Source organism: Oryza glaberrima, chromosome 2, assembly GCF_000147395.1.
Source record: "Oryza glaberrima chromosome 2, OglaRS2, whole genome shotgun sequence".
Lineage (NCBI taxonomy): Eukaryota > Viridiplantae > Streptophyta > Magnoliopsida > Poales > Poaceae > Oryza > Oryza glaberrima.
In genome coordinates, this window is record NC_068327.1 from 19,087,088 (window position 1) to 19,112,377 (window position 25,290).

Consider the following 25,290-nt stretch of genomic DNA (forward strand, 5'->3'; position numbering starts at 1 on the left):
CCGCGTGCGTCCAGCGGATTGGGCAGAGCGATGAAACCAAGCACACCAAACTTGTGAGTTGAGTACTTAAGAATTCAAAAAAGATTAAGTTCATTTGAGGTCCCTTAACTTGACACCGAATCCGTTTATCCTCCCTGAACCACAATATCAGATATAGGGGTGGGCATTCGGTCTAACCGAAAATTTCGATTTCGGTCTTCAGTCTTTGAAAAGTGAAGAGTGAATTTCAGCGCAAAATATTAGGACCGATAAATTCGGTCTCGGTCTCGGTCTCGGTCCTGACTGAAATTCAACAACATTTTCATATATGCAAAGAAATAATGGAAATTTTCAACACAAAATCACAAAAAAAATTTCGTAAGCACTTATGATTAAAGACTCTTATTAGGTTGCATACCTAGAAGAAGTAGGGATGTGAAAATTAGAGTTTAATCCTATTAAACATAGTGGGTTGTAGGTTGCATTTAGACGTTTTTTTGATAATTCGGTTTTTTCGGTCTATTCGGTTAACCGAGGAGACTAACCGAATTGACTGTACAAAATTCGGTCTTTCACTACCTAGGGCCGAATTTCTCGGTCTTGGTATTTTCGGTTTGGTCTTTTCTGCCCACCCCTAACCAGATACAACGGGTCTCTCAACTGACAAAACCGGTGCAAGTAAGGTCCTAAGACGGCTTGGACGGTGATTTCGGCTTATGTGGCATCTACGTGGTAAGTTTGATTTGATCCTCATCCTACGTAGCGGTGACGTGGCACTGGAAGCAAAATTTGAAAATTAAAAATTAAAACAAAAAAATGTTGGACCCTCATGCCATCGAGCGTTTGGTTAAAAACTAAAAGAATGATATTGGAACCCACGGCCAACCCTTTCTTTTCCCTCTTCTCTCCCCTATTTCTCTATCCCCTTTCCTCATCATCGTGGAGCTGGTGACATGCGAGGCCGGCGATGACGACAAGTGCGCGCGGAGAGGGAGGTGGCGAGGAGGCCAACGAGCACGCGGAGAGGGAGGAGGCAGCAAGGCCGGCGTGCAGGGCGGGGATGCTAGCGAGCGCGCAGAGAGAGGGAGGAGGGGGGCGTGCTCGGCGGGGGAGAGGAGCGGCGCGCGGTGCGGCGACGGAGGAGAGGAGGGGAGCGACACTCGCTGGCCTCCTCGCCGCCTCCCTTTCCGTGTGCGCTCACCAGCGTCCCCGCCCTGCTTGCTCGGACCAGCCGCTCCACCCCCGAACACCGTCGCTTGCTGCTCCTCTCCTGCCAGCCACCGTGCTGACCAACGACGACAACTTCACCGTACTCGTCGACCTGACCCCGACGGCTGAAAACCTCGACACCACCAGCTCCTTCACCGGCCCGACCACTCTCGTAACGCTGCCTTCCTCTACTACTTTCGCCGCTTCCACGGCCTGCACCTCCTTAGCTTCCTCGTCCACCACCCCCGCCACGTCGACCAACCAGCCTCGGTTGGTCCCTGCTGACGAAAAATCCGCGCTCAGCCGATGGTGCCGAGTCTGTGTTGGCACGAACTAAGTCAACGAACACAACGGCTAGGGAGATCTAATTAGCTCCAGTGCAGGTCCAAAAGTTGATGAGATGCGGGTGTGCCTGTCAGTTTGTTCCTGCAACTGACAAGATATACAAATAGCAGATCAATGAGCCAATCGGCTGACAAGCCGATGGAATAATTCCAGCCGATGCCGATACTAGCCTATAGCGATAGGGTTTTGAGCTATCAGCTATATGTTTGATGTAGAATCTGACACTTGATGTAAATAAAGACAATCAGCTGATGAAAACAACAATTTAATCCAATAGAAACCAATCGGCTAATAATGATATGATATAATAAGCACTGATCCGAAGGTTAAAGCATACATCGGCTTAGAAGTCCGATGTCATAAAATCCACAAGATTAGATAAACAGTGAAACGTCTGTTGCCGTCTGCTAAATCCAACTTATGTGCAATCCTTGTAAGCCAATGCAACGTCCAGATAACTCATCGGCTGAAACCCTGATGAAACCCTTATTGGCAATCAAAAAGCAAGCTAGGGATTATGGTTTGAAGCACGACTTAGTAGATCAAACTTAACTGATGCAGCACTAAGTATGAAAAGAAACATAATATCTAGACAATCAAGCCCTTGATTGATTTTCAGGGTGGTAGATACCTTAGCTAATCTAATCTGGTAAAGCGATTTAGCCGATATCGGCATAAACTCTAAAATGAAGCTCAACCGATATAAGTAAATCGAACTATCAAACTAGATTAACTAAGATATATGATAGATAGGTGCTTACATGGACAAGATCAGAGTGTTGAAGCCCTAGCCCCGCCGATGCAAGCAACCATGACAAGTATAAACTCATCGAAAAAGTAGAAAAGTAAAAGAGTGGCGATGCGCCGAAATTGTATTGATTGTGAAGATAGTTTACAATGACCCCGGGTGTACATATTTATACCCATGGGTAGATACTAGTCCTTGTTGGATAAGAAAGAAACTTTCCTAAAGATAAAACGAAAACATAAACTCCTTATAGGACACTAAACACACTTTCCTAAAGATAAAGGAAACTACAAACGCATTCTAATTAATAGATAAATTGTCATGCCACATCCTCCTTGAACTCGATATTTTATATATAAACTTCGTTTAATTGATTAATTTCCTTAACCGAATATAGTGACAACTTGATAATTCCCATCGGCCGATTCCAGAACTCTGAAGCTGATATTGACTTTATGCCAATGATGACTTCGGGGCTTACCAAATTTCACTATTTACAGTCCCTTCCTTCCCCGCCGCCATCGCTGCTGCTAGAGATGGTAATGGGTCGACGAGCTGACATGGATGCGGGTGGAGCTCGTCATCTCCTTCCTCATGGCGTCGCAGCGTAGACAGCAAATGACGACGAGCTACTCCACGACAACGCTCCTCATGCCGCCTATGTCGCGGCCACTGCCCTTGCCAACTCCGGCGGCTTGTAGGATCGAGATGTCGACTAGGTGGGGAGGGGGTGAATAGGCGATTTAAAAACTAAATGACACCTAATCAAAACTAATATAAGTTGCTAGGCTCAGTGAGGGACAAGTCTAACTAAGCAACTATGTTATGTTTTGCAATCCTGGGGTGATAGTGGCTCAAGTATATCTCTAGGAAAGTAAATCACACACCTAAGTTAAGTTTTTGCAATCCTAGGGTGATATGGACTCAAATATGTCTCTATGAATGTAAATTGCACAAATGTAAATGCAACAAATAAATGAGACAAGAGACAAGGAGTTTTTCACCGAGGTTCGGAAACCCGCCGGTTTCCTAATCCCTGTTGAGGCGAGCCCAACTCCACCTCTCAACCACGAAGCCACCGCATACCCCCTTCGTCAAGGGGTGGGCAAGGCGGGAGCCGACCCACGGAGAGGACTACCCAAACCTCAATCACTAGGGGTAGTTCTTCCTTCACTCCGAAGGTGGTGAACTCCAAACCACTCACAACCGGCGCCGGGCCTCCTGCACAATCTCCTCGGAGAGGTCACCGGGCAACACCTCCACAAGCCGTCTAGGAGACGGCAACCTCCAAGAGTAATAAGAGATCACCCGGCTCGGAGATGATCAAGTGCCACACTAGCTCTACAATGAAGCAAATACACTCGACTCTTGGCTAATTAACCCTCAATCACACCTAATGGATGAACACAAGAACTAGAGAGTGTGAGAGAGTGTGCAAGGGGTGTATGTAAGTGAAGCAAGTACCAAGAGAGTTCCCTTGCTGCTGGTGGGGGAGTATTTACACTCCCACCAACTAAAACTAGCCGTTGGGGGCGAAATCCCCCAACTCAGTGTACTGCTGGTCAGACTGCCATTGTGTGGCCAGTCAGACCGGACTACTATGTAACGGCTAGTTTTCTAGCCATTACAGGGCAATCAATGAGCAATTCTGAATAGGCCGGTCAGACCGCAGTACTGCGGCCAGTCAGATCGGCCACGCCTCGGTCAGACCGACATCGGCTCGGTCTGACCAGTTGCGGCTCTGGATTGGCCACCCTAGAGCATAGCTGCCAGCCTCCAGGGGGCCGGTGTTGGTATTTCTTAATGACATTACTAAAAGTATAATTCCCAGCAATGGCGCAGAAATACTCCTAGTATATTATGGTTACAGAATTTATCCGCAAGCGCACGGATATACCATTGTAGCATTTCACCCGAGAGTATTCCAAGGGTATCGTATTTATTTAATCCCGTGGGAAGATTATAGTAGAGAGAACCATACTAATAACTTATATATTACTTGTAATAATCATAGTCTAAGCAGGGGTTAATATAATCCATAAGGTAGAATGACACACAAGCATAGAACTACTTATTCTCATACTAAATTGTCTAAGCTAAGTGGAAAGAAAGTAGAAAAGAATCTATTCCTATACTTCTAATATACATAGTATACACACATTCTAGTTATATGATTAACTAGCTAATACCCTTTTTCCGATGCCCTCCTAGTACTTCGAGAAGCCATCCCTTACTGTCGAGTTCCTCACGACAGCCCGTCATGACCATACAACCGGGGCTAAATACGGAGGAGTACCCTCTCCAGGAAAGTAACTTAGGAGTATATACACGCGCAGAGGAATACCGTGTTGAGCTGTCACCAGCAGCGGCCCACCTCTCATCCGCAACATATAACCCCAAATAATGATACCCAATAATCTAGACACCACGCCTAAACTACCAGATACTACTCTAAATCGTCATGACATAGAATAATTGCATAAGCAAACATTATACCCGTACCTATGCATCTCCCAGATAAGCTAGCAGTATAATCAGTATAACATGAACATAAAGTAAAATTGGCATTTATATACTCGGAAAGTATTTCAATAGAAAAAATGTATAAAGAAGAATATTGTAAATAAAGTACAAAGCTTACAAAATAGGAAAGGAGAGCTACTAGATCCATACCCGAACTCTTCCAAAGACTTCTGGACTCCGATTTCTATTCTATTCCTACTCCACTAGCTTGCGAATACTAAACTAAACTTGAGAGAATATGAGAAAGCTCTTGCTTGAAGTGTATGTAGAAATGGAGAGAGTGGGCTCCTTAAACATGCAGGTAATGATGGTTATGGCGGTTGCTAAGGTCGGTAATACCGTCCAACCGCCATAGGAAGGCAATCCACACCGTCCAGAAGAAGTCCTGCATCCAACGGCGCTGAGGGGGGGTTCGGCCGAACCATGGGCTGGCCCAATCTATCCCATTTTCGGCTGGCGGCCTCCTCCTCCGTTGCTCACTTCAGACTTGTGAATTTTGTCCCAATTCGTCGTTTCAATTCTGAGTTCTTGGCCCATTCATGCATAAGTCTGATTCTCGACATCGTCCGATTGATCGATCGTCTAATTTGATGTCGATTCCCCTCCACTTTATGGTTATTCTCTGCAAAAGGTTAGTAAATCTAATACTAGTGGAATATTATTATTCTAACTCAAATATGCATTGCAAGCATAACTAGTTCTCCTCTATTTTGATAATATTGATGGCCGAAACTGATCGCTAACGACCGTCAACAGCCGGTCAGACCGGGGCTCACCCGGCGGTCAGACCGGCCACTACCCGTCGGTCAGACCGGCATTTGTGCCTCGGTCAGACCGGCCCTGGTCAGAAAGTCTCAAATGAATATAAATTTAGCAAGTCTAAATGCAAATGACCTAATGCGGCATTTTGATCATCTCTTTGTCTAGGTCATTACCCCTCTTAATAGTACGGCAAAGCTATAAATAAACTAGCACAATTTTGATCGCCCAACTTCTCGATCAATTTGAAATTTAAAACACTAGTTTACCGTCTTCTTTCCTTTGCTTTGCACCATCAAATTTTAATCCTTTGGTAATCATCCATGCACACATATCACGTGGTCCTAACTCAAAATATATAACTCAATAGAGCGGTTAGTCCACAATTAGCGCTTGTTATTAATTACCAAAATTAACCATGGGGGCCTAGTTCTTCATAACTAGGGGCCCTCCTCCGGCCTCTGCTCTAGATCGCCGCCGTCCCCCTCACCACCTGACGCCGGCTGCCGTCCTCCTCATGAGCCGCCACTGAGATGGGAACAGAGGCAAAGCAGGAAGAAAGAGAGAGGGGTGAAGAGATAGAGCTGAAGAGGTCTAACATGTGGGCCTACATTGAATCATTGCTTTTGACTTGGGTCAAATTGCCACATGGGACAAAACCACCCCACTATGTTGCCATGGGACCTATATTACACCGGTTTTGACGCTTGAAGGACTCGTTGTATCTGGTATTTCGGTTGAAGGATGAAAATTGAACTCGCTTTCAAGTTAAGGGACCTAAAATACACTTATTCCATTCAAAAATAGTATTGTACTCCCTCCGTCTCAAAATACAAGGGATCCTAGTCCATACTCATAGTATTAGTATGTGTCACATCCAACTCAAATCTCTTATATTTTGAGATGAAGAAAGTAATAGGTTACTGCTCCATTCGTCTACAATTAACTATTTGTGTTCTAAAATAAAGCTCATGTCCCTTATCTCGATCAATCACAATCATTCTTCTTTTAATTTTTTATCTACTTTCTATTATCAACTAATCACTACTTTCTAATTTTCACGTATTTTTTTAATGTTTGTGCCTAACTTAAAAAATACTAACATTTTGTGACGGGAGATACGCATATGTACTATTGTTGTTAATTTTTAACAAATTTTCAAAACTATTTAGATAGCATGTGAGTAAATAAATGGACATTCCTTGAGAGATTAAAATAGGTTCTCAAACAACGATTTCACCCTGTACATCAAAAAATATCTCGATTAGTCGCAAGAAAGCCACTGAAATGCATCGATAGAAGTTTTGAATTGCTCAATGTTGGATCCAAATGAGTCCAAGTTATTTACTTTCTTCTCTGTTAACCTGTATCGTTACGTTCGATTGGTGTAAATGTTTGGCGTGTCACATCGGGTATTATATAGGGTGTTGCATGGGGTGTTTGGGCATTAATAAAAAAAAGAGTAAATTACACCTTAGACCACTTTTTCTTGCCATTGTTGCAATTTGGACCGGGGAAAAACAAACATTTTCACTTTAAACCACACATCTTTACCAGTTGATTCATTTTAGGCTAGTTATTGTTACCTTGTACCTCATGCTGACCAGCTCCCTCTTCTCGAATGTTCTCTCCCTCCAAGGCCCTCTCTTTGTATCTCTTATCGTATCACCGAATCAAGCGAGCGGTGAGTCGGTGACCCCATCATGAATTGCGGCGCTGTGACCAACTCCTATTCGAGGGGTTGATGCCGTCGGGGTGAACACAGTACTGCATCGCCCCCAATTTGTCCATGGTTTGACCCTCATATATAGGGGGATGATGCAGGATAAGCCTAGCCATGGTGAGAGCCATCTCGTTGCTGTTGCACAAATCGGACGCTATCGCGCATCACAATGATGGTTTCCTTGTAGAGGACATGCTCCAACAATATCACATCGGCTAGATTAAAACCTCCCTGGAGTTGCCGCGCTGAGAGCGTTTTGAGGCTGCGTGTTCGATTCCGCTGCTATCCACGTCGCTGCGCGCCACTAGCCAGACGGCCTGCCCAAGCTCCAATTTCACGCTGCTCTCGGCCGTCGGATCGCGCGCGAAACGCTATGATGTGCCGGTATGTTATGTTAGGCATTAGGCAGTGTCCCAACGATTGGTCGACACGTGAGCCTAGGCCCCTACAACTGCTGGTTGGTTGCTGCACCCTGTGTGGTTTGCATTAGTCCATGCCATGTGGGCCCTGTGTGTTTGGGTGCTGTGCAACGAGTGTATGCAGGGCTGTGGAGTAGGGTAGTGGCCTAAAATTTCAGCGTGTTGCGTGACGGTCTAGAAGAGTGTGCGTGTGTGGGCACGGTGCATGCGCTTCCGTAGGGTGCACGGTGTATGACGAGTGGGTCCACGCGTCATCTGTCTTCGTGAGCCGGGTGTGCAATTACCCGGTGCCTAGAAATCCACGGGTGTATCAAAAGCGGTGAACGGAGGTGTACGCCACTGCCCTGTTACGTGCGGAGCATCCATGGACCAGTCCGTGGTTCTCTGCCGCTGACATGTGGGTCCAGTTATGGCTCTATGGGCTGCGCTAGATGCACCGTGACCATGCATCCGGTTCTTGCATTGAGACGTGGGTTCTGGACCGGGTCAAGAGGGAGATCGTGCACACAGCCAACCATGAGACGACACATTGGTACCCATGGCTGTTTGTACTGTGGAAGGCTTGTGGTGCGCTCGGCGTTGTGAGCTCGGTTCACAGCATTGGTTTCCATGACAGGTGGGCCATGTGCATGTGTCTTGAGGCGGCTATGCTGTAGACAAGGTTTATACAGCTGAAAGTGATGGATTTGTTGCTTTCGTGTGCTTTTAGCAGCTGTGGTGTGGGTGAGAAGGGAGCCAGAGCTCTTCTTAATTTGCCAGCTGCTTGTGTGTTCTCCTTGCCGATCCCTTGCGCTAGCCATCTTCCGCGAAAAATGGCCGTCGTTTGGTGTGTGCTGACGCCTTTTGCTAAATGTTTCTTGCTACGATGTGTTCTTTGGAATGTGCTCATCTCTGTCCTCTCTACTCTGTAGGGGTTTTCGGTTTTGTTGTGTTGGTGTGGTTCTTGCTGCTTGATTTGTCCGCCTGAGTTAGCTGACAGGATCTTGCACGCTCTAGACTAGGTATGTCGCTGGATGTGATTCTTTTAGTTCACTTCGGTTGTTGTTACGATTCTTGATCTTATTCGGTTTTTGGTTGTATTGGATAGATTTTCTCTATTGGTTCCACATCCCGTAACCTCTTCTTTGCTCCTTGCTGTGCTGCTTCTGTCTTTGAAGGTGAGGTTCGTTGCTTCTGAGGTTCTACATTCGTAGCCTGCTTATAGCTTCTTGGTTTATTTCTTTGGTTTGTTTTGCAGCTCACATTTCTTCGAAGGGATTTCACGCTGTCGGCTAGGCTGCGCTACAAGGTAAAGATATTGTTTCTTTCTGTGCCTTACCAGTGCATTGCTTCCTTGCATTTGTGTTTGTCTCCGATGGTTTCTTGTGTGCATGTCTCCTGATGTGGTGCTGCTCTATGGACCCAGTTTGTTTCTTTGTCCTTGTGCATATTTGTTGGTTGTGCTACTATAGTATTATATATATATATATATATATATATATATATATATATTTATATATATTTATATATATATTAAATGCACAGTATATGCTCCTTGCTGTGTTGGTGCGTGTGTGCCGGTAGAGCGAGAAGAGTGTTGGCTACAATCTTCCTTCTGGTCTTGGCCTACCACTTTCTCTCTTCTTAAAGCCTTCTAGCCGTTGCGCCTGCCTTATCCTTTTGTGTCGCTCTCCTCTCTTTGTGCTCCTCTTCTCTTTCTCTGAAACTTTCCCCTGCTTACTTTCCTTCTTTTCCCGTTGGTAGTATTGTAGGCAACATGTTCGCTATCGGAGTGTCACACGTATCTTTGCTAAATACCGCTGCTCAGCACTGCATGCTACCCGGTCTTGCCTACTTGTGGGAGTTCAGCTTTGATGGTACGTTGTTGGCTGGAGTTGAGGTCAGCGTTCCATCGGTGCGCCGCTCTGATGGTTTGAAAACTATGTTTTTCTCGGACATGGCCTCAGCTCCGCTTAGGACTGCACATGAACTGGTCGCTGAGCGAGCATTGAGGTACCTCTAGCATTGATATGGCTTTTTAGTGCACGATTACAATTTAAACTCAATGTTGGCTTACAGAAGAATTGCACAGACCGCTATACAGGTTGCTTTGTCAGCCTCGGGTTGTATTGCGCATTTTAGGTCCTCTTATGGCCCACTGGCGCCGTGTTGTGAGGATGTTCTTAGAACATGTAGCTCATTGTATTTTAGTTTCCATGTAGAAGACATGGAGCAAATGGGTTCTTTTCCAATGTAGGGGAACATGGGTTTCTGGGGTTCTGTGTGGTTTCTTGCCCTATTGTAATCCTATTTGTTGTTTCTTATTGTTGCTTTCTGTTGTGCTCATCCTACTTGGTAATAATGGAATGTTCTTTTTTGTACAAATTTTTGGTGGTTGTATAGGCATTTTGTGTGCATGTCCAAAAGATCTGCTGATAGAGTGTCCAGGGTCCGTGCAAGTCGTGAAAGGCGCAATGCACGTACCTTGCCCCCCCCCAACTTGCTTGCAAAATGAACTTCCCCTACCAGGTGGGACAAAGAGAACACGTTCCCTTATGGATTTTAAGCCCGCTTTGGCAGCTTTCAATAGGCAACGACGGCGTTTGCTTTTAGGAAGGAGTTCTTCCTTAGTTTCAGATGAGGACAGTGCACATGGTATATTAGCTTTCTCATGGGTTTATATAATTATGTGTAATGTTGATTGTTTTTCTGATAGTTTAGATTTGGTGCAGCTAGCAGTGGGTTTCATAGAGGTAGTTCTTTGCGGTCACACAAGGATCATGCTGAGGCTTTAAAGGGTTTGTACATGTTCAGTCCATATATAGTTGGCAGTTTTTTAAGATAAGCTTATGGTAGAAATATTTGGTTTTCTTTGTAGCATCATACCCTGGGAGGTCTTATTATGGTGCACCAACATACGAGTGCCCATACTGTGGTGCCGTGTTTTGGTACCAGGAGAGAGTTAAGGGCGCTTCTGCTATTTCAAAACGAAAGATAGTTTACAATCTGTGTTGCAAAAGTTGTAAAATACAGTTGCCCAAACTATGTAAACCCCCTGAGCCTCTTGCTACACTGCTAAAATTTAATGGCGATGCACGCTCAAAAAGATTCCTTAGGCAGATACGGTCCTACAACTCTATGTTTGCTTTTACTTCAATGGGTGCAGCTGTTGATAAATCAATTAACACTGGAAATTCACCTTATGTCTTCAAAATTAACGGTGTTGTTCATCACAGAATTGGTACACTTTTACCGTCACATGGAAAGCAACCTAAATTCGCACAACTCTATATCTTGACCCAGAAAATGAGACACAAAATCGAATGAACATATATGAAAATGATGGTAGTAACGCTGATCAAGCTGAGCCTGCTGTAGTTGATGCTCTCTGCACTATGCTAGATTGTCGTAATACACTTGTGCAAAAATTTCGCTACGCTAGGGAGCGTCTTTCTGAGCATGGGAACCATAGTTTGACGTTGAGGCTTATGGGATGCAATGCCAAAAGTGATGTGCAGTACAATTTACCAAGTAGTGGCGAACTAGCTGCGATTATAGTGGGTGATTACTCAGCAGCTGAATACACTTTTGATATACTTGTGCATGAGAGCGATATTGGGCTGCGACGTGTGTCTTCCTTGCACCCATGTTATATGGCTTTGCAATATCCATTGTTTTTTCCTTATGGCGAGCGAGGATTCCATCTTGGTATCGTGTATGCTGACTATGATGGAATTGGTAGAAAATATGTTACTGAGCTTGAGTTCTATCGTTACATGATTCATTATAGGCTAAATGAACCTAATCCATTCACATACATTCAAAGTGTTGTCGATGTATTCTCAACTATTGAAAGCAGTAGGTTGAAATATATAGCTGATCATCAGTCAGACTTGCGATCTGAATGCGTACAAGGTATAGCTGATGCTATTGATAGAGGTATAACCAACGGTGATTCTGTAGGCAAGCGAGCTATCCTTCCTGCTAGCTTTACGGGAGGTAGAAGGTATATGGTCATGAACTATCAAGATGCAATGGCGTTATGTCATGTTTATGGGTCTCCTGATTTATTTGTCACATTCACGTGCAACTCAAAGTGGCAAGAAATAGTTGAATCAATACGATTTGAAGATGGCCAGCTGCCATCTGATAGAGCTGACATGATTGTTAGGGTATTCAATATGAAAGTTCATGATTTTATTACTGACATCAGGGAGGGTAAGACATTTGGGCCTGTGCTTGCAGGTAATGATGCCTATTGCAATGTTTCTACAGTTAGTTGTGTAGTATAGTGTGATTACACCCTCCTAATTAAACTTGGTATTTTTTTTGTCTTAGTTCTCTACACTGTTGAGTTCCAGAAACGTGGTTTGCCGCACATACACTGCTTAGTATGGCTTGCTGCTAGCAGTGCTCAAGTATCAGCAGCTGTTATAGATGGATTTATCTTAGCTGAGATACCAGACTTTGAAACCAATGAATTAGGTTATGAGTCGGTAAGCGAGTTCATGATGCATGGTCCCTGCGGTGAGCATAACAAACAATGTCCTTGCATGAAAAAAGGCAAATGTTCAAAGCACTTTCCTAAAGATTTTCAAGATGAAACATTTGTTGATGAATGTGGTTTTACAATCTATAGGCGCAGAAATGATGGGCGATATATCACAAAAAATGGTGTGCGTCTAGATAACAGATCAGTTGTCCCATATAACATTGGTTTGCTTAAAACATACCAGGCACATATAAATGTTGAGTGGTGTAATAAATCCAACATGATTAAATATCTTTTTAAGTATGTGATGAAAGGCCATGATCGATCAAAAATATATTTTGAAACCACTGCTGCAAATGGTAATATGTCACCTAACCATGACCTTGCCCCTCCAGATGAGATACTAGAATACATGGATGCTAGGTTTTTATCCACCTGTGAGGCACTGCATAGAATTTATGAATTTGACATACATTTTAGGGTTCCACCTATTGAAAGGTTGGCTGTGCATTTGCCTGGTATGAACTATGTTCGATACGAGACAGGGTCAGACTTAAGAGCATTGCTTAATAGTCCTGCTGTGAAACGTACGATGCTGACTGAGTGGTTTGAAACAAATGCAAAGGATGAGGATGCACGTAGCCTAACATACTGTGATTTTCCAACAAAATGGACATGGGATTCCACATCGAGATCTTGGCACAAAAGAACACCAGCTCCTAAAATTGGTAGAATATATTATGTTCATCCAGCTGCTGGTGAACTATACTACCTACGAATGTTGTTGATGATTGTTAAGGGTGCCACAAGCTATGCTGATATACGAACGTATAATGGTGTTACATATGAAACATATAGAGAGACGTTTGAGGCACGGGGAATACTTGAGGGAGATAATGAATGGCATCTTCTTTTCGATGAAGTAGTTCAGAGTGCGTCTTCACACTAGCTTAGGCAGTTGTTTGTTACTGTTGTGCTTTTCTGCTCTGTTGGTGATGTTCGTGCTTTCTTTGAAAAATATTGGTTGTCCATGACAGATGACATACAACATAGGTTAAAAAAGGCCCTTGATAATCCACGTTGTATTATTCCGCATGAACACTTGCTTACTCTATTGATACATGAACTTACTACTGCCTTTGGAAAAAGTGGTGGCAACATAAAAGATTATAACTTACCCCAACCAACTTTCTCTCCACAAGTGCCCTTTGGTAATAGGCTTATTGAAGAAGAACTTTCAGCTGATGCATTAATGATGTCGATGCATGCAGATTCCTTGGTTGCACAGCTTAATACTGATCAAAAAACAATCTTTGACACCATTGTAGGCCGAGTTGTAGCAGAACAGCTAGGCTTTTTCTTTGTATGTGGTCATGGTGGTACTGGGAAAACATTTATGTGGAATGCTTTGATTGCGAAAATAAGATCTAGAAATAAAATAGTTCTTGCTATAGCTTCGTCTGGTGTGGCTTCTCTACTGTTGCCAAAAGGAAGGACTGCTCATTCACGCTTCAAAATACCTATTGAAATTAATGAAACCAGTCTTTGCAATGTAAAGAGAGGAACGATGCTTGCTGAACTACTTGAAAACACTTCGCTCATCATCTGGGATGAAGCTCCAATGACACATAGGCGTTGCTTTGAAGCACTAGATCGCACACTGCGTGATATCCTTTCTGAAACATGCCCTTCAAATGGTGTTGTTCCCTTTGGCGGTAAAATTGTTGTGCTAGGTGGCGACTTTCGACAAATTCTACCGGTTGTGTCTAAAGGTTCACGGTCAACAATTATTGACGCATCTATTACAAATTCAAAACTATGGAAACATGTTGTTATGCTTAGGTTGAATGTAAACATGAGATTGCTTAACTCTTCACTTCCAAACACACAAAAAGAAGAGCTTAAGCAATTTAGCGAATGGGTTTTAGCCGTTGGTGATGGCACTTTGCCTAAAAAAAAAAAAGATGGTGAGAGCTATCCCACATGGATCACAATACCTGATGATTTGCTGATTATGACAGATGGTGATAAAATAGATGCTATTGTTAGAGAAGTCTATCATGATTTCCTGTCATGTTACAGAGACCTTGAGTACCTAGCTTCCCGTGCAATTGTCTGTCCTAGCAATTCAATTGTTGATGAAATTAACAACTATGTTGTAGGTTTAATTCCAGGAGATGGAAAAGAATACCTCAGTTGTGATACAATCTCAAAGTGTTCTGAACAAATACCAGATTTTGACATGTTATATCCCACTGAACTCCTCAACTCAATTGATGCGAACAATTTTCCAACACATAGACTTGTACTTAAAGAAGGTGTTACAGTCATGCTTCTTCGGAATCTAAACCAATCAATGGGCCTTTGCAACGGAACAAGGTTATTGGTAGTCGAGCTTGGAGAGCGTATCTTGAGATATATCATACTAACTGGTTCTAACATTGGTGAAACCGTGTTTATCCCTAAAATTTCACTAACTACTGCGAAATGAAATGGCCATTTACATTGCAGAGAAGACAATTTCCTGTTCGAATTTGCTATTCCATGACTATCAACAAAAGCCAAGGCCAAACACTGCAGAGAGTTGGTGTCTATCTAAAAAAACCTGTTTTTACCCATGGCCAGTTATATGTTGCCTTCTCAAGGGCGACTTCTCGACCAGGCCTACGAATATTAATTGAGAATGACAATGGCTCATGCGGGATAGAAACAAAAAACGTAGTTTATCATGAGATTCTTGATGCTACGTTACCAGCGGTACTGCAGCCTGCAGCTCTTACTGTGTACATGCTACTTTAGTGCTTATGATTGGTCTCTCACAACTAAACACTAACAAAATTTTAGGCAGTGCCGCCACTTCCCTGATACCTAAATAAATATGCATGCGCACGCAGTGCGCCTTTTTGGGGTCTTTTTTGAGCATTCCGCTGGTTATTTGGACGGTTCTTGTTTTGGTAGTCTCATTTGGCATGCTGCTTTGCTTTTGCTATTGTCATGGTGAGAGTTACCATGATAGATATATCTGTTCAGAATTTCCTTTCCAGTTAATTGTACTTGCAGCTCTAATATATATGAATATATATGTGTGTGCTGGTCTAGGTTGACATGGCGAACATTCTTATTTCTAATTTGTTTCATGGAGACGACAACGAACGCCTTTGTGTCCGGATATCAAGGCTCTGGAATTTCACCGATGCCAAAGATGGTAGCAAGATCTTTCACACTGATCTTGTATTGATTGATGAGATGGTAAGACTGTGTAACAATGTTGTATTGAGTTTCTATATATAGTGTATCTTCACTTTCTTACATATATGCTTTGTGTTATGTAGGGCAATAGCATTCATGCACAGATATATCCCCCTGTTCTGGAGAAATTCAACTCTTTGCTAGCAGAAGGGAAGGTTTATTACCTGGATTCTTACCGTGTGAAGAATGCAAACAGGAGCTACAAGCCAGTTGCCAATGAACTAATGATCACTTTCACTAGGTGGACAACTGTTGAGGAGTGCATTGAAGTTCCTATTGATTTCCCTACTGTGGTTTTCTCCCTGACACCTTTCGATGATGTTGCTAAGTTTGTGGACAATAATGATTTTTTTATTGGTGAGCCATGTTAGTCTTATATTTCTATTGGTCTTATATAATACTTTACTGATCAAGTGCTAAAATCTTCGTATTTATTCAGATGTTATGGGTGTCATTACTGACATATCTACACCCACAATGCTTCGTCCTAGATCAAGGGATGCTGACAGCTTGAAAAGAACTATTCAGATACGCGATGCAAAGTATTCTCTATGCCTCTTATTTTGTTCCTTGCTTATTTATTTATCCTGACCACTAACAACTAATAAAACTAGCACAAACACAGCCAATAGCCACTCTAATAAAATTTATTGATATTCTTAACATGTACACCACATTTTTCCTGCTTTTTTACACAAATAGCAATTCTACCTTGAATGTGTCTCTCTGGGCTGAACAAGCATCTGCGTTTGAGGCTGACGCTATACACAAGGCTGGTAAGAGTGAACCTCAGATTATTCTGTTTGTTGGAACTCTTGCGAAGAACTACCCAGGCATAGGTAACCAATAAAACTACAACATAACTCATATTTGTATCATGCATTCTAACCAATCAATTTAAAATTGAAGGATTGGCACTATCTGGAGGTTCTGCTTGCAAATGGTACATTAACATTGATGTACCTGCGATAGTTGAATTAAAGGACAAGTTAGTATAGATTATATTATTTCAATGTATAACTCCATATGTCTTCTACATGTTTCCTGATATCAATGTAATTTACAGGACTGGGACAAACTTCCAGCCAATCAATTGGATTGAGGCTCCAGCCAGAGCAGCTGTTGAGGAAGTCGCTGAGAACAAGACTGTGCGTGAACTTCTAGAGATCAATCCTCACAAGTGCAAGGTAAATGCTAATTGCGATAGATCAAAACAACATGTTTGTCTTATGCTATTTAGACCTGCTCTTACTCTGCTAATTGCTCCATTTGTTACAGAAGGTTCGATTTCAAGCTCATGTAACCGTTCGAAGGATCTGCAATGATAAGTGTTGGTGGTATGGTTCATGTCAAAGATGCTTCAAGGTTGCAAAACCTTATGGGTCCACCTATAAATGCACTAGCTGTTCCAACATCGCAGTGGCAGTACCAAGGTAAAAAAAACTGTTACCATTTATCTTGACATTGCAAGTGCTTTCCAGATCTTCTCATGCTTTTCTCTACGCGAACATAACTTACAGGTACAGGATAGTAGTCATAGCTGGAGATGACTCTGATGATGCTATGTTTGTTCTCTTTGGAAGAACAGCCCAGCGCATTGTGCGAAGGCCAGTTGAAGCTCTTATTGAGGAAGCACCAGCTGACAGTGATTTTATCCCTGATGAAATAACGGCTTTAGTTGGGAAGTCGTTTGTGTGGAATGTCAGCTTCACAGAAAATACGCTTAAGTTTGGGGATATCTCATTCCAGGTCAACAGCATTGTCTCCATTGATGCTCCTGGTGAACCTCTTATGTTGATGTCCCCAGGTGCTTCCCAGAGTTCTTCAGCCATGATTTCACCTGGACCAAGTGGCTCATTGATGTCACCATCAAGGGGAAGTGAACTTGGCATAGCTTCACCCGGTTCAACTGCAGCCAGCTCTCCACTGCCAAGGCGTGTTATTACCACGGACAAAAGCCAAGTTGTGCACACACCAACCAGCAAGTGCTCTGTCAGCATAGATCAGGATGACATTTCTGCTGCTTTTTCTCCACCAATGTCCCAGGTAGTGACTGATAAGTTATTATTTTGCTACTTCTATAGTCTCCTACACATTTATGGTCTTGCTTATTGATCATGATAGCAAACTAATAAAATTCTTTGCAGAAAGTGCAAGCTCCAGCTATTCCTGATGATGATACACTACTGGCTCATGCATCTGGCTCAAAGAGCAAGTCTAGGAAGAGGTAGATTGTTTTTTTTTTCATTTGACATGTGGTTCTTCATTTTTTTTTAAAAAAAATTGCTTTCCTAAAACATGGTCTGATGTTATCAGAGGTCCTCCTTCTCAAGCACAACCAGCAGTTAAGAAACTATTCAAGGAAGGTGACAGCGATGAGAAAGAAACCACTGTTAGGTATATTCACTGGTTTAGCTTGGCTGCTATTTGTGCATACAGTATATAATTCATTCTTCTTGCAGCCTGTCAGCTGACGCTTGATCCAGTATACATGCATGCCCACTCAAGCATTTTGGCCACCAAGTTGTAGCATCTTCGTCTGCCTGAACCGAAGCGCATGGAAGAATGCTGTCTTTGCCATATGTCTGAACCTTTTGCTATAAACTGTTGATCTCCAGCTATTACTTCTTAGTTACTTTCGAAATTATTGTTCCCATCTCTTTTGGAACCATCTTTAGCAATGTTTGTAAGCTTATTATGGTTACATTAGCTATAGTCCAACCACGTGCTCAAAGTCCATTACAGTTGCCAATATGTCAGTACGGCAATGGACTTTGAACAGTTGGCATTGGCTTAGCTCAATGATACCTTCTCAGGTTTCGCTTAGTAATGTTAGACCAATCTTAAGACTCATCCATGTTTCTTGAGTCCATCTCCTCATTTCTTATTATGTCGCATGCATGGCATTGGCATTTTAATTTGTTGCGATAACTAGGTTGTAGCCCGTGCGTTTCCTGTCATCATGACTTCTCTGCTTTTTTATGTTGTTTGCCTAATGGTAGGGCGCGCGAAGCGCGCCTTATTACCTAGTATAAATTCACGGCACGGTAGTTGAGCTCGAGCTATACCTCCACATGGTAATGGGGAATTTCTTTTGCCATTTTCTTCTTTATTTCTGTCAAGTGCAACCAGGGTGCGGAGGCCATTTCAAGCACATGGCGTTGAAGCTGGTGCCGGCGGAGCTCCCGTGCAAGCACGGCACTGGCAAGTGGCTCACTTTGTAGTGGTGGTTCTTCCTGCCCATGAGTGGAGAGAGAAAGAGAGGAGAGAGGGGGAGCTAGAGGTAAAAGAAACAGTCCAAACTAAAACAACCAGTGAAGATAGGTAGTCTAAAGTGAACAAGTTTGTTCATCCCTAGTCCAAATTGCAACATTGGTAAAAAAGAGTGGCCCAAGATGTAATTTACTCAAAAAAATAATTACAGAATCTACTAATCTCAAGCTGGCCATTCTGCCAGCATTCTATTGCTTCAAATGGCACTGTAATTTAATTATACGTGGAGCAACGAGATAAAAGACATGCTGTGCACAGCGATCTGATGTACTGTCTCGCAACTTGCAAGTATATCTTTCTGGATCTCTCAGAAAAATGCTTCTAATCGCCCGTCCGGTGGGAGGCCAAATATCGGACGTATCGCTGCTGCTGCCGGGGCTCACACGCCGCCTGTTGTGCCGCCCACGTCTCTCTCACGCGCGCAGAGCCCTCATGCTGCCACGTATCCCCACCACATATTCCGTTGCAACAAATCACCCACATATTTTGGAAAACCCTCTTTTAAGGGAATCCGTTTTATTTTTTTTCCACTAAAAATGTTACACCTAGTGTACTCACAATGTTTCACTATGTATAGATCTAATGTTGCAATGAATTGAAATATTCTTTTGCAACAAATCACCCACATATTATGGAAACCCTTTATTAAGGGAACTCGTTTCATTTTTTGTTCCACAAAAAATATTTCACCTAGTGTATTGATAATATTTCACTATATATGGATCAAATGTTATAGTGAATTAAAACATCCTTTCGCTATTCGCTGAAACGTTATTTTCATATAAGGTGAAACAGTGTCTGATGAAATATTTTCGATCTAGTTAGTTAAACAATTCCGATATACTTGGTGCAACAGCGTGCAATATTTAAAAATAATTCAATAATAAGCTCAATTTTTTTCATTGGATTATATCCATGTGTGGTCTTGTTTTAAAGATTTAATTGCAATGGATTTAATAGTGCAATCAGATCATGACTTGGATAAATAATTTAAGAGAAAAAATAGTTTAAAGTTCGCTTAGATGCATGCATGCAGGATGACGTTATGATGACATGGGTGCCCGATTTTTCTAAAAAAAAATGGGACGTCCGATTTGTAGCTCTCTCCGGATCTCTCGCATATGCGCACCCAGCCGCAGTGCATGCATGTGCATTAATAATTAGAATTTAACATTAATATCATTTAAAATCTAAGACAAGGTACGTCTCAAAAGAAAACCAATTATTTAAATATTAAATTATTAAATTAAATATATAAAAAAAGTAGCAAGTATTGAAAACAATTAAAAATGAAAAAATGTGCTAATCCACAAATTTTACTTTTTTTTAAGGTAAGTCAGTTGAAAAATGTTCCAATAAATATGATAAGTGACATTGTTTAAATTCAAAATACGTAACTTAACCAAGTTGATATCCCATATCTTTAACTATTATAAAAATTCAAGATGTTTTTATCAATAATTTCGTACGTCGCCCATACGATTCGCACGCGTATTTTCCTGTGTTGTCCGACTCTTGATCAAGGCGCACGAATTTTTGCTGTGAAAATCTTTTTTCTGTTTGATTCCCTTACTAGATAACATCCGTATTTTTCACACGTCTAGGATATAGGCCTACGTAGCTTCCATTCAGGCCTAGGCCCACTAATCCAATTTATTTGCACCAAAAACAGATACAAGCATGATCTACTGACGAGAACCCCTTTGAGCGGCTAAAAAACATCTTCGGGAAAAATTAACTCCTATTATATATATATATCTATATACCTAATTTATATCTATACCTAATAAAAAAAAATGTAATAACATCTCCCAGGCCGCGCCGTGCCTCGGCCCCTCCTCCTCCTTCGTCGGAAGCCGTCGGGCTGCCGTCCATGTTGCCTCCCCGAGGAGCCCACTGCTGCCACCACTTGCTGCCGTGCCCTTTTGGCCGCCGCCCCTCGCCAGCGCCCCACGGTGAGGACCCCCTCCCTCTCCCATCCCTTCCGCTGCTCCGCGCGCTGCCACTCACCGCCGGTGTCGCCGCTGGTGGCCGTCCGGCTACACGCCGCCGCCGCCTAGTTGAGTTGGCCGGCGAGCCAACCCGCCCCTCTGCCACGCACCACTACCGTGGACTCGGTCCACAGTGGACCAAATCCTTTGACCCGCTGATGTGTGGGGCCAGCTCTTTGTGGACCTGGTCCGCGCCTCTCCCCTTGCTGCGGCAGCAAATGCCTTTTCCTTTGTAAAATTAATTAATAATTACGCAATAAATCAATAATAATTCTAGAAATTCATTTAAATGGCTCAAAACTTCTAAAATTCATATCTAATTCATACGAACTCCGAATTGAGCAATTCAACTTGCAAAATTCATCTAAAATTGAGATATACATGTTTGTTTACTTTTTATGTTATTTGTTTTTCTAGTCCGTTAGTAAACCGCGAGACAAATTTATTAAGCCTAATTAATCCGTCATTAGCAAATGTTTACTGCAGCACCATATTGTCAAATCATATAGCAATTATGCTTAAAAGATTCATCTCGCAAATTAGTCACAATTTGTGTAATTAGTTACTTTATACATGTGTTCAAACGTTCGATGTGAAAAGATGTAAAATTTTAGGGTGGGATAGCCTTACTAATACTACCACATGTGTTTCTCACTCTACTTTTCGGAGTTGCACTGCTCAGCCGCGCGGCGGCGCGGGTGTTGGGTGGACTTCGACGCGCGCACCTCGCTTGTCAACGTCACCATGGCTCCCCTCGAGCTGCCCAAACCGAGGACGCCGCTGCTCTCCGCCGCCGTGAACCTCTCGGCCGTGATAGAAGACGAAGCCTACGTCGGCTTCTCCTCGTCCACCGGCGTCGTCGCGAGCCACGCGCCACTACGTGCTTGCCTGGAGCTTCAAGATGGACGGGCCAGCACCATCGCTAAACGTATCAAACCTGCCGGCGTTGCCTGTCACGATCGGCAGGGCTCCGTCCAACGTTCTGAAGATACTATTGCCGATAGCCTCGATCGGCTGTTCTCGTCATTCACCGGAGACGACGTAGGTATGCGGAGCTTAAAGAGAATTGGGAGGTTGCGTTTGGGCCACTGGTTCTCATACAAGGATATGTTCCGTGCCACCAATGGTTTCTCTGATGAGCGATTGCTTGGCTTTGGAGGATTTGGAAGGGTGTACAAGGTGAGTGCTTCTGGTATCCCGAGTGGAGATTGCCGTGAAGAAGGTGTCCCTTGAATCCTCTCCCTACACCCATTACTGCCCCCTCAATGGTGAATCCTTCCACCTCACCTGCACCTGCGGCATACCCGCTGCCGACGACTTCAACCTCTCCTCCTTCTGCATCATTGACAAACCCAACATCAAACCCAATGACGCCTGCTATCAGCATGCCACCTCCTGCTCTCACCACAACTCCACCCACTGCCCCAGGTCTTTCCGGGCAGCAACTATGGTGTGTGGCCAAGGCTGACTCAGCAGATACTGCACTTAAGAATGCACTGGACTAAGCGTGCGGCATTGGAGGAGCAGATTGCTTAGCAATACAACCATCAGGCACTTGTTATTATCCAAATACCTTAGGTGCACATGCATCTTATCACTACCGGAGAAGTGATCTTTGCCTGGTGGAAAAAAACCACAATAGTCCTAGTTCCAAAAACGATCTTTAGCCCCGGTTAAAAATCTCACAACCATTATATGATCTTTAGTCCCGATTGGTAACAACAACCGGGACTAAAGATGGTTCATCCCCTGTCAGCCTGTTAGGGTGCCAATGATCTTTAGTCCCAGTTGGTGCACCAACCGAGACTAAAGATCACTATTTTAATCCTGGTTGGTCTTTCTAACCGGCACTAAAGATTAAGATGATCATTACCAACCGGGATTAAAATTCAACGCGTAGTATATAATCCCTCTCCCTTATCCTCTCAACCACACTTATCCTCTCAACCCACAGATCCGGCCCCTTCTCTTCTTCCTCCTCCCTTTCCTCTTCCCTCCCACAGATCCCCTCTCCTCCCCTCTTCCTCCCTTTCCATCCGGCGGGCAGGCGGCCGGCGCCCAGTGGGGCCGCGCTCGGCGGCGGCGGCCGGCGGGGCCGCGCGCTGCAGCGGCGGGAAGGCGGCCGGCAGGCCCGCGCACGGCAGCGGGGCCACAGGCGGTGGGCGCCGGCGGGCATGGGGCCGGCGGCCGGCGGGGCAGCATCGGCGCCCTCTCCTCCTTTCTTTTTTTTCATATAATTTGTGATTCACTAAGATGTATAATTTGGTGATTCATTGCATTGATCTGATTTGTGATGTATTTGATTTGGAACACAACAATCTTAATTTGTGATTCACTTGTGATGTATTTGATTTTTGTGTATAAATAACCTAAAGATTTGGGATGTGAATGATTTGGGATGTCACTTTTGATTTGGCGATTTAGGGTTTGATTTGGGAATATGCATCCCACTGGATTTGGGAGAAAATACAGGGATTAAAGAAAAAGAAAAGGGGACGAAGGACCGCCGCTATTCTCTCTTTAGTCCTAAAGATCTATTTTTAGTCCCGGTTATTTCAACCGGGACTAAAAATGGGTATCTTTAGTCCCGGATTACTCGTCCCGATTGCATAACCGGGAAAAAAAAAACAGTTGCCACCCGGTGGCAAAGATCAGTTGTGCAGCAGTGTACGCTTTCAACAGCTATTACCAGAGGAGCCCTGCACCCTCCAGCTGCGATTTTGGGGGGACGACAATGCTTGTCAATGTGAATCCCAGTAAGGATGAATCTCCTCTCATTTCAATGTCATTATGTTGGTGTTGTAAAGATCATTTTATGTGTGTATATTTCCTTTGCAGGCTCAGGAAGCTGTGTTTTGGCATCGTCAATGTCGTTACCATCAAGGTGAAAATCATTTCAACTCTGAAAAGGAATTGTGATGGTAGGGTTTTTGGAAGGAACAGTGATGATTATTGGTGCTGGGTTTGTAGATGGGACTGTGATTGGCATCGTTGGATTAGTTGCCTGTTCATCGTGGGCAGTTTGTTTGCCTGCAGTTTTAACTAACAAATAGTTAATTAGTCATTGAGTGTCATCATTAGCAAACCAAAGGCTTTTATTATGTCCTGATTAAGCTCAGGTCAGCCTTCTAAAAGATGTACTAGTACTTAATCAAAGAGTAGTCGTTTTTTTTTAAAAAAAACAGGACACAATTTGTAATATCCATGAGTAGGAAACGGTCGTGATTCAGGCAATTAAAAAGGACTAATGATCCATTAGGTGGGATGTGGGATTGAACATAGATAAACTAGTTGGCAGCCCGCGTATTTGCCACGGGTTTTATAGTTTTGTCGTCAAACAAAATCATAATTTTAAATGGTTAGGTGTAACTCTATGTATATACAAAATATATGATAATATGGATTTATATATGTCTTATATTATTACAATACAATTCAGCTTTATTTTTTCAAGCATCATTGTGTATTGTTATAATATATGAATACTATTTTCATATGCAATATGGGTTTCGTTATAGTTAGACAATTTGCATTTCTCTACTTCACTCAAGTTTTTTCTGAAAATAGATTCAGGTAACGATACCTAATAATTATATGCTATTTTGTCATGCGTAATAAAAAAAACATACATATTAAACAATAATCACATAATAAACAATAATTTGAGTAGTATTTGGAAAACATGGTGTTATGCACAAAATATATAATAGTGCTATGTGTGACAGTAAGGTAGAGCAAAGGGAGGTGAATGGATAACTAATAAATGATTGAATTGGATGAATAAGTGGTTTCTTGATCCAATGGTTATTATCTTTATACTAATATTTTATACTAATATGATCAAATGGCTTAAAATTTTTGATGACGTAGCTTCTTACATGTCTTACTTTATAGGAGTAAATGCCCCTAGTGTGTACCAACTATATAGGAAGATAGGATTAGATTTCCTTTCCATGCTCTTGTCATATTCTACTAGTAGTAAGAAAAGAGACGAAATAGCGTTATGTCGTGGTTCCCCCATTCCATTGGATGGTGTATTATCAAATTTCTCGGTCCAAAGAACAAGACCAAATTGTTAATTTGGTCAAGTCCAATCCCTCGTCACGCTAAGCTCTTGCAACCAAACAGGAATGTACAAGTCGAAATACCTCTAAAACTGGTGTAGGATTAGAGGAATGATGAAAAACCGTAGTCATATGCTAGCCAAATGGAGGAGCAAACGCGGTGCATTAGGGAGCTAGAGGGAAGGAAAAGGGAAAAACATGGGAACAGAAAGGAAGATCTGGCCTTGTGGACGCCAGCAGCAACTATACAACACTTTGATAGTTCATACACAGTGAACTGAACTGAAGGTGCAGATGGAAGCAGAGGAATAAGCACATAGACCTGAGCAGCAGGGAAGCGCGCGGGAGAGGATGCAGGAGCAGGAGAGGAGGAGGAGGAAGAGGAAGAGGAAGAAGAAGAGATCCTATCTCCTGGCCATAGTTGTGCTGTGTTGCTGGGAAGCTCAAGAAATGCGATTTGGGAGTGGAGAAAGGGACATAGGGGAGAGGGGAACTGGCGATATGACTAGAGAGATAATGCGTGCTTGCTACCGTTGC

The 25,290-nt window shown here is 43.0% G+C and overlaps 1 protein-coding gene and 1 pseudogene across 1 annotated transcript; both read left to right on the forward strand.

Moving 5' to 3' along the window:
* The first annotated feature begins 15,610 nt into the window (after nt 1-15,610).
* On the forward strand, nt 15,611-17,308 carry LOC127762567 (replication protein A 70 kDa DNA-binding subunit B-like). Its single transcript, XM_052287065.1, has 8 exons — nt 15,611-15,782; nt 15,865-15,967; nt 16,128-16,264; nt 16,335-16,413; nt 16,492-16,612; nt 16,704-16,858; nt 16,946-17,113; nt 17,233-17,308. Exons 1-8 carry the CDS (start codon nt 15,650-15,652, stop codon nt 17,306-17,308), a joined length of 972 nt encoding a protein of 323 aa, XP_052143025.1. The 5' UTR covers nt 15,611-15,649.
* A 4,646-nt stretch (nt 17,309-21,954) lies between these two features.
* On the forward strand, nt 21,955-23,577 carry LOC127762568 (major pollen allergen Ole e 10-like; annotated as a pseudogene).
* Nucleotides 23,578-25,290: the final 1,713 nt, after the last annotated feature.

What these genes read in the sequence shown, in the direction of transcription:
- LOC127762567 (XM_052287065.1), top strand. Translation starts at nt 15,650, where the DNA reads ATGATCACTTTCACTAGGTGGACAACTGTTGAGGAGTGCATTGAAGTT. An exon ending in ATTCAGATACGCGATGCAAA is followed by an intron (nt 15,968 to 16,127) that starts GTATTCTCTATG and finishes TTACACAAATAG; the next exon opens with CAATTCTACCTTGAATGTGT. An exon ending in GAAGAACTACCCAGGCATAG is followed by an intron (nt 16,265 to 16,334) that starts GTAACCAATAAA and finishes TTAAAATTGAAG; the next exon opens with GATTGGCACTATCTGGAGGT.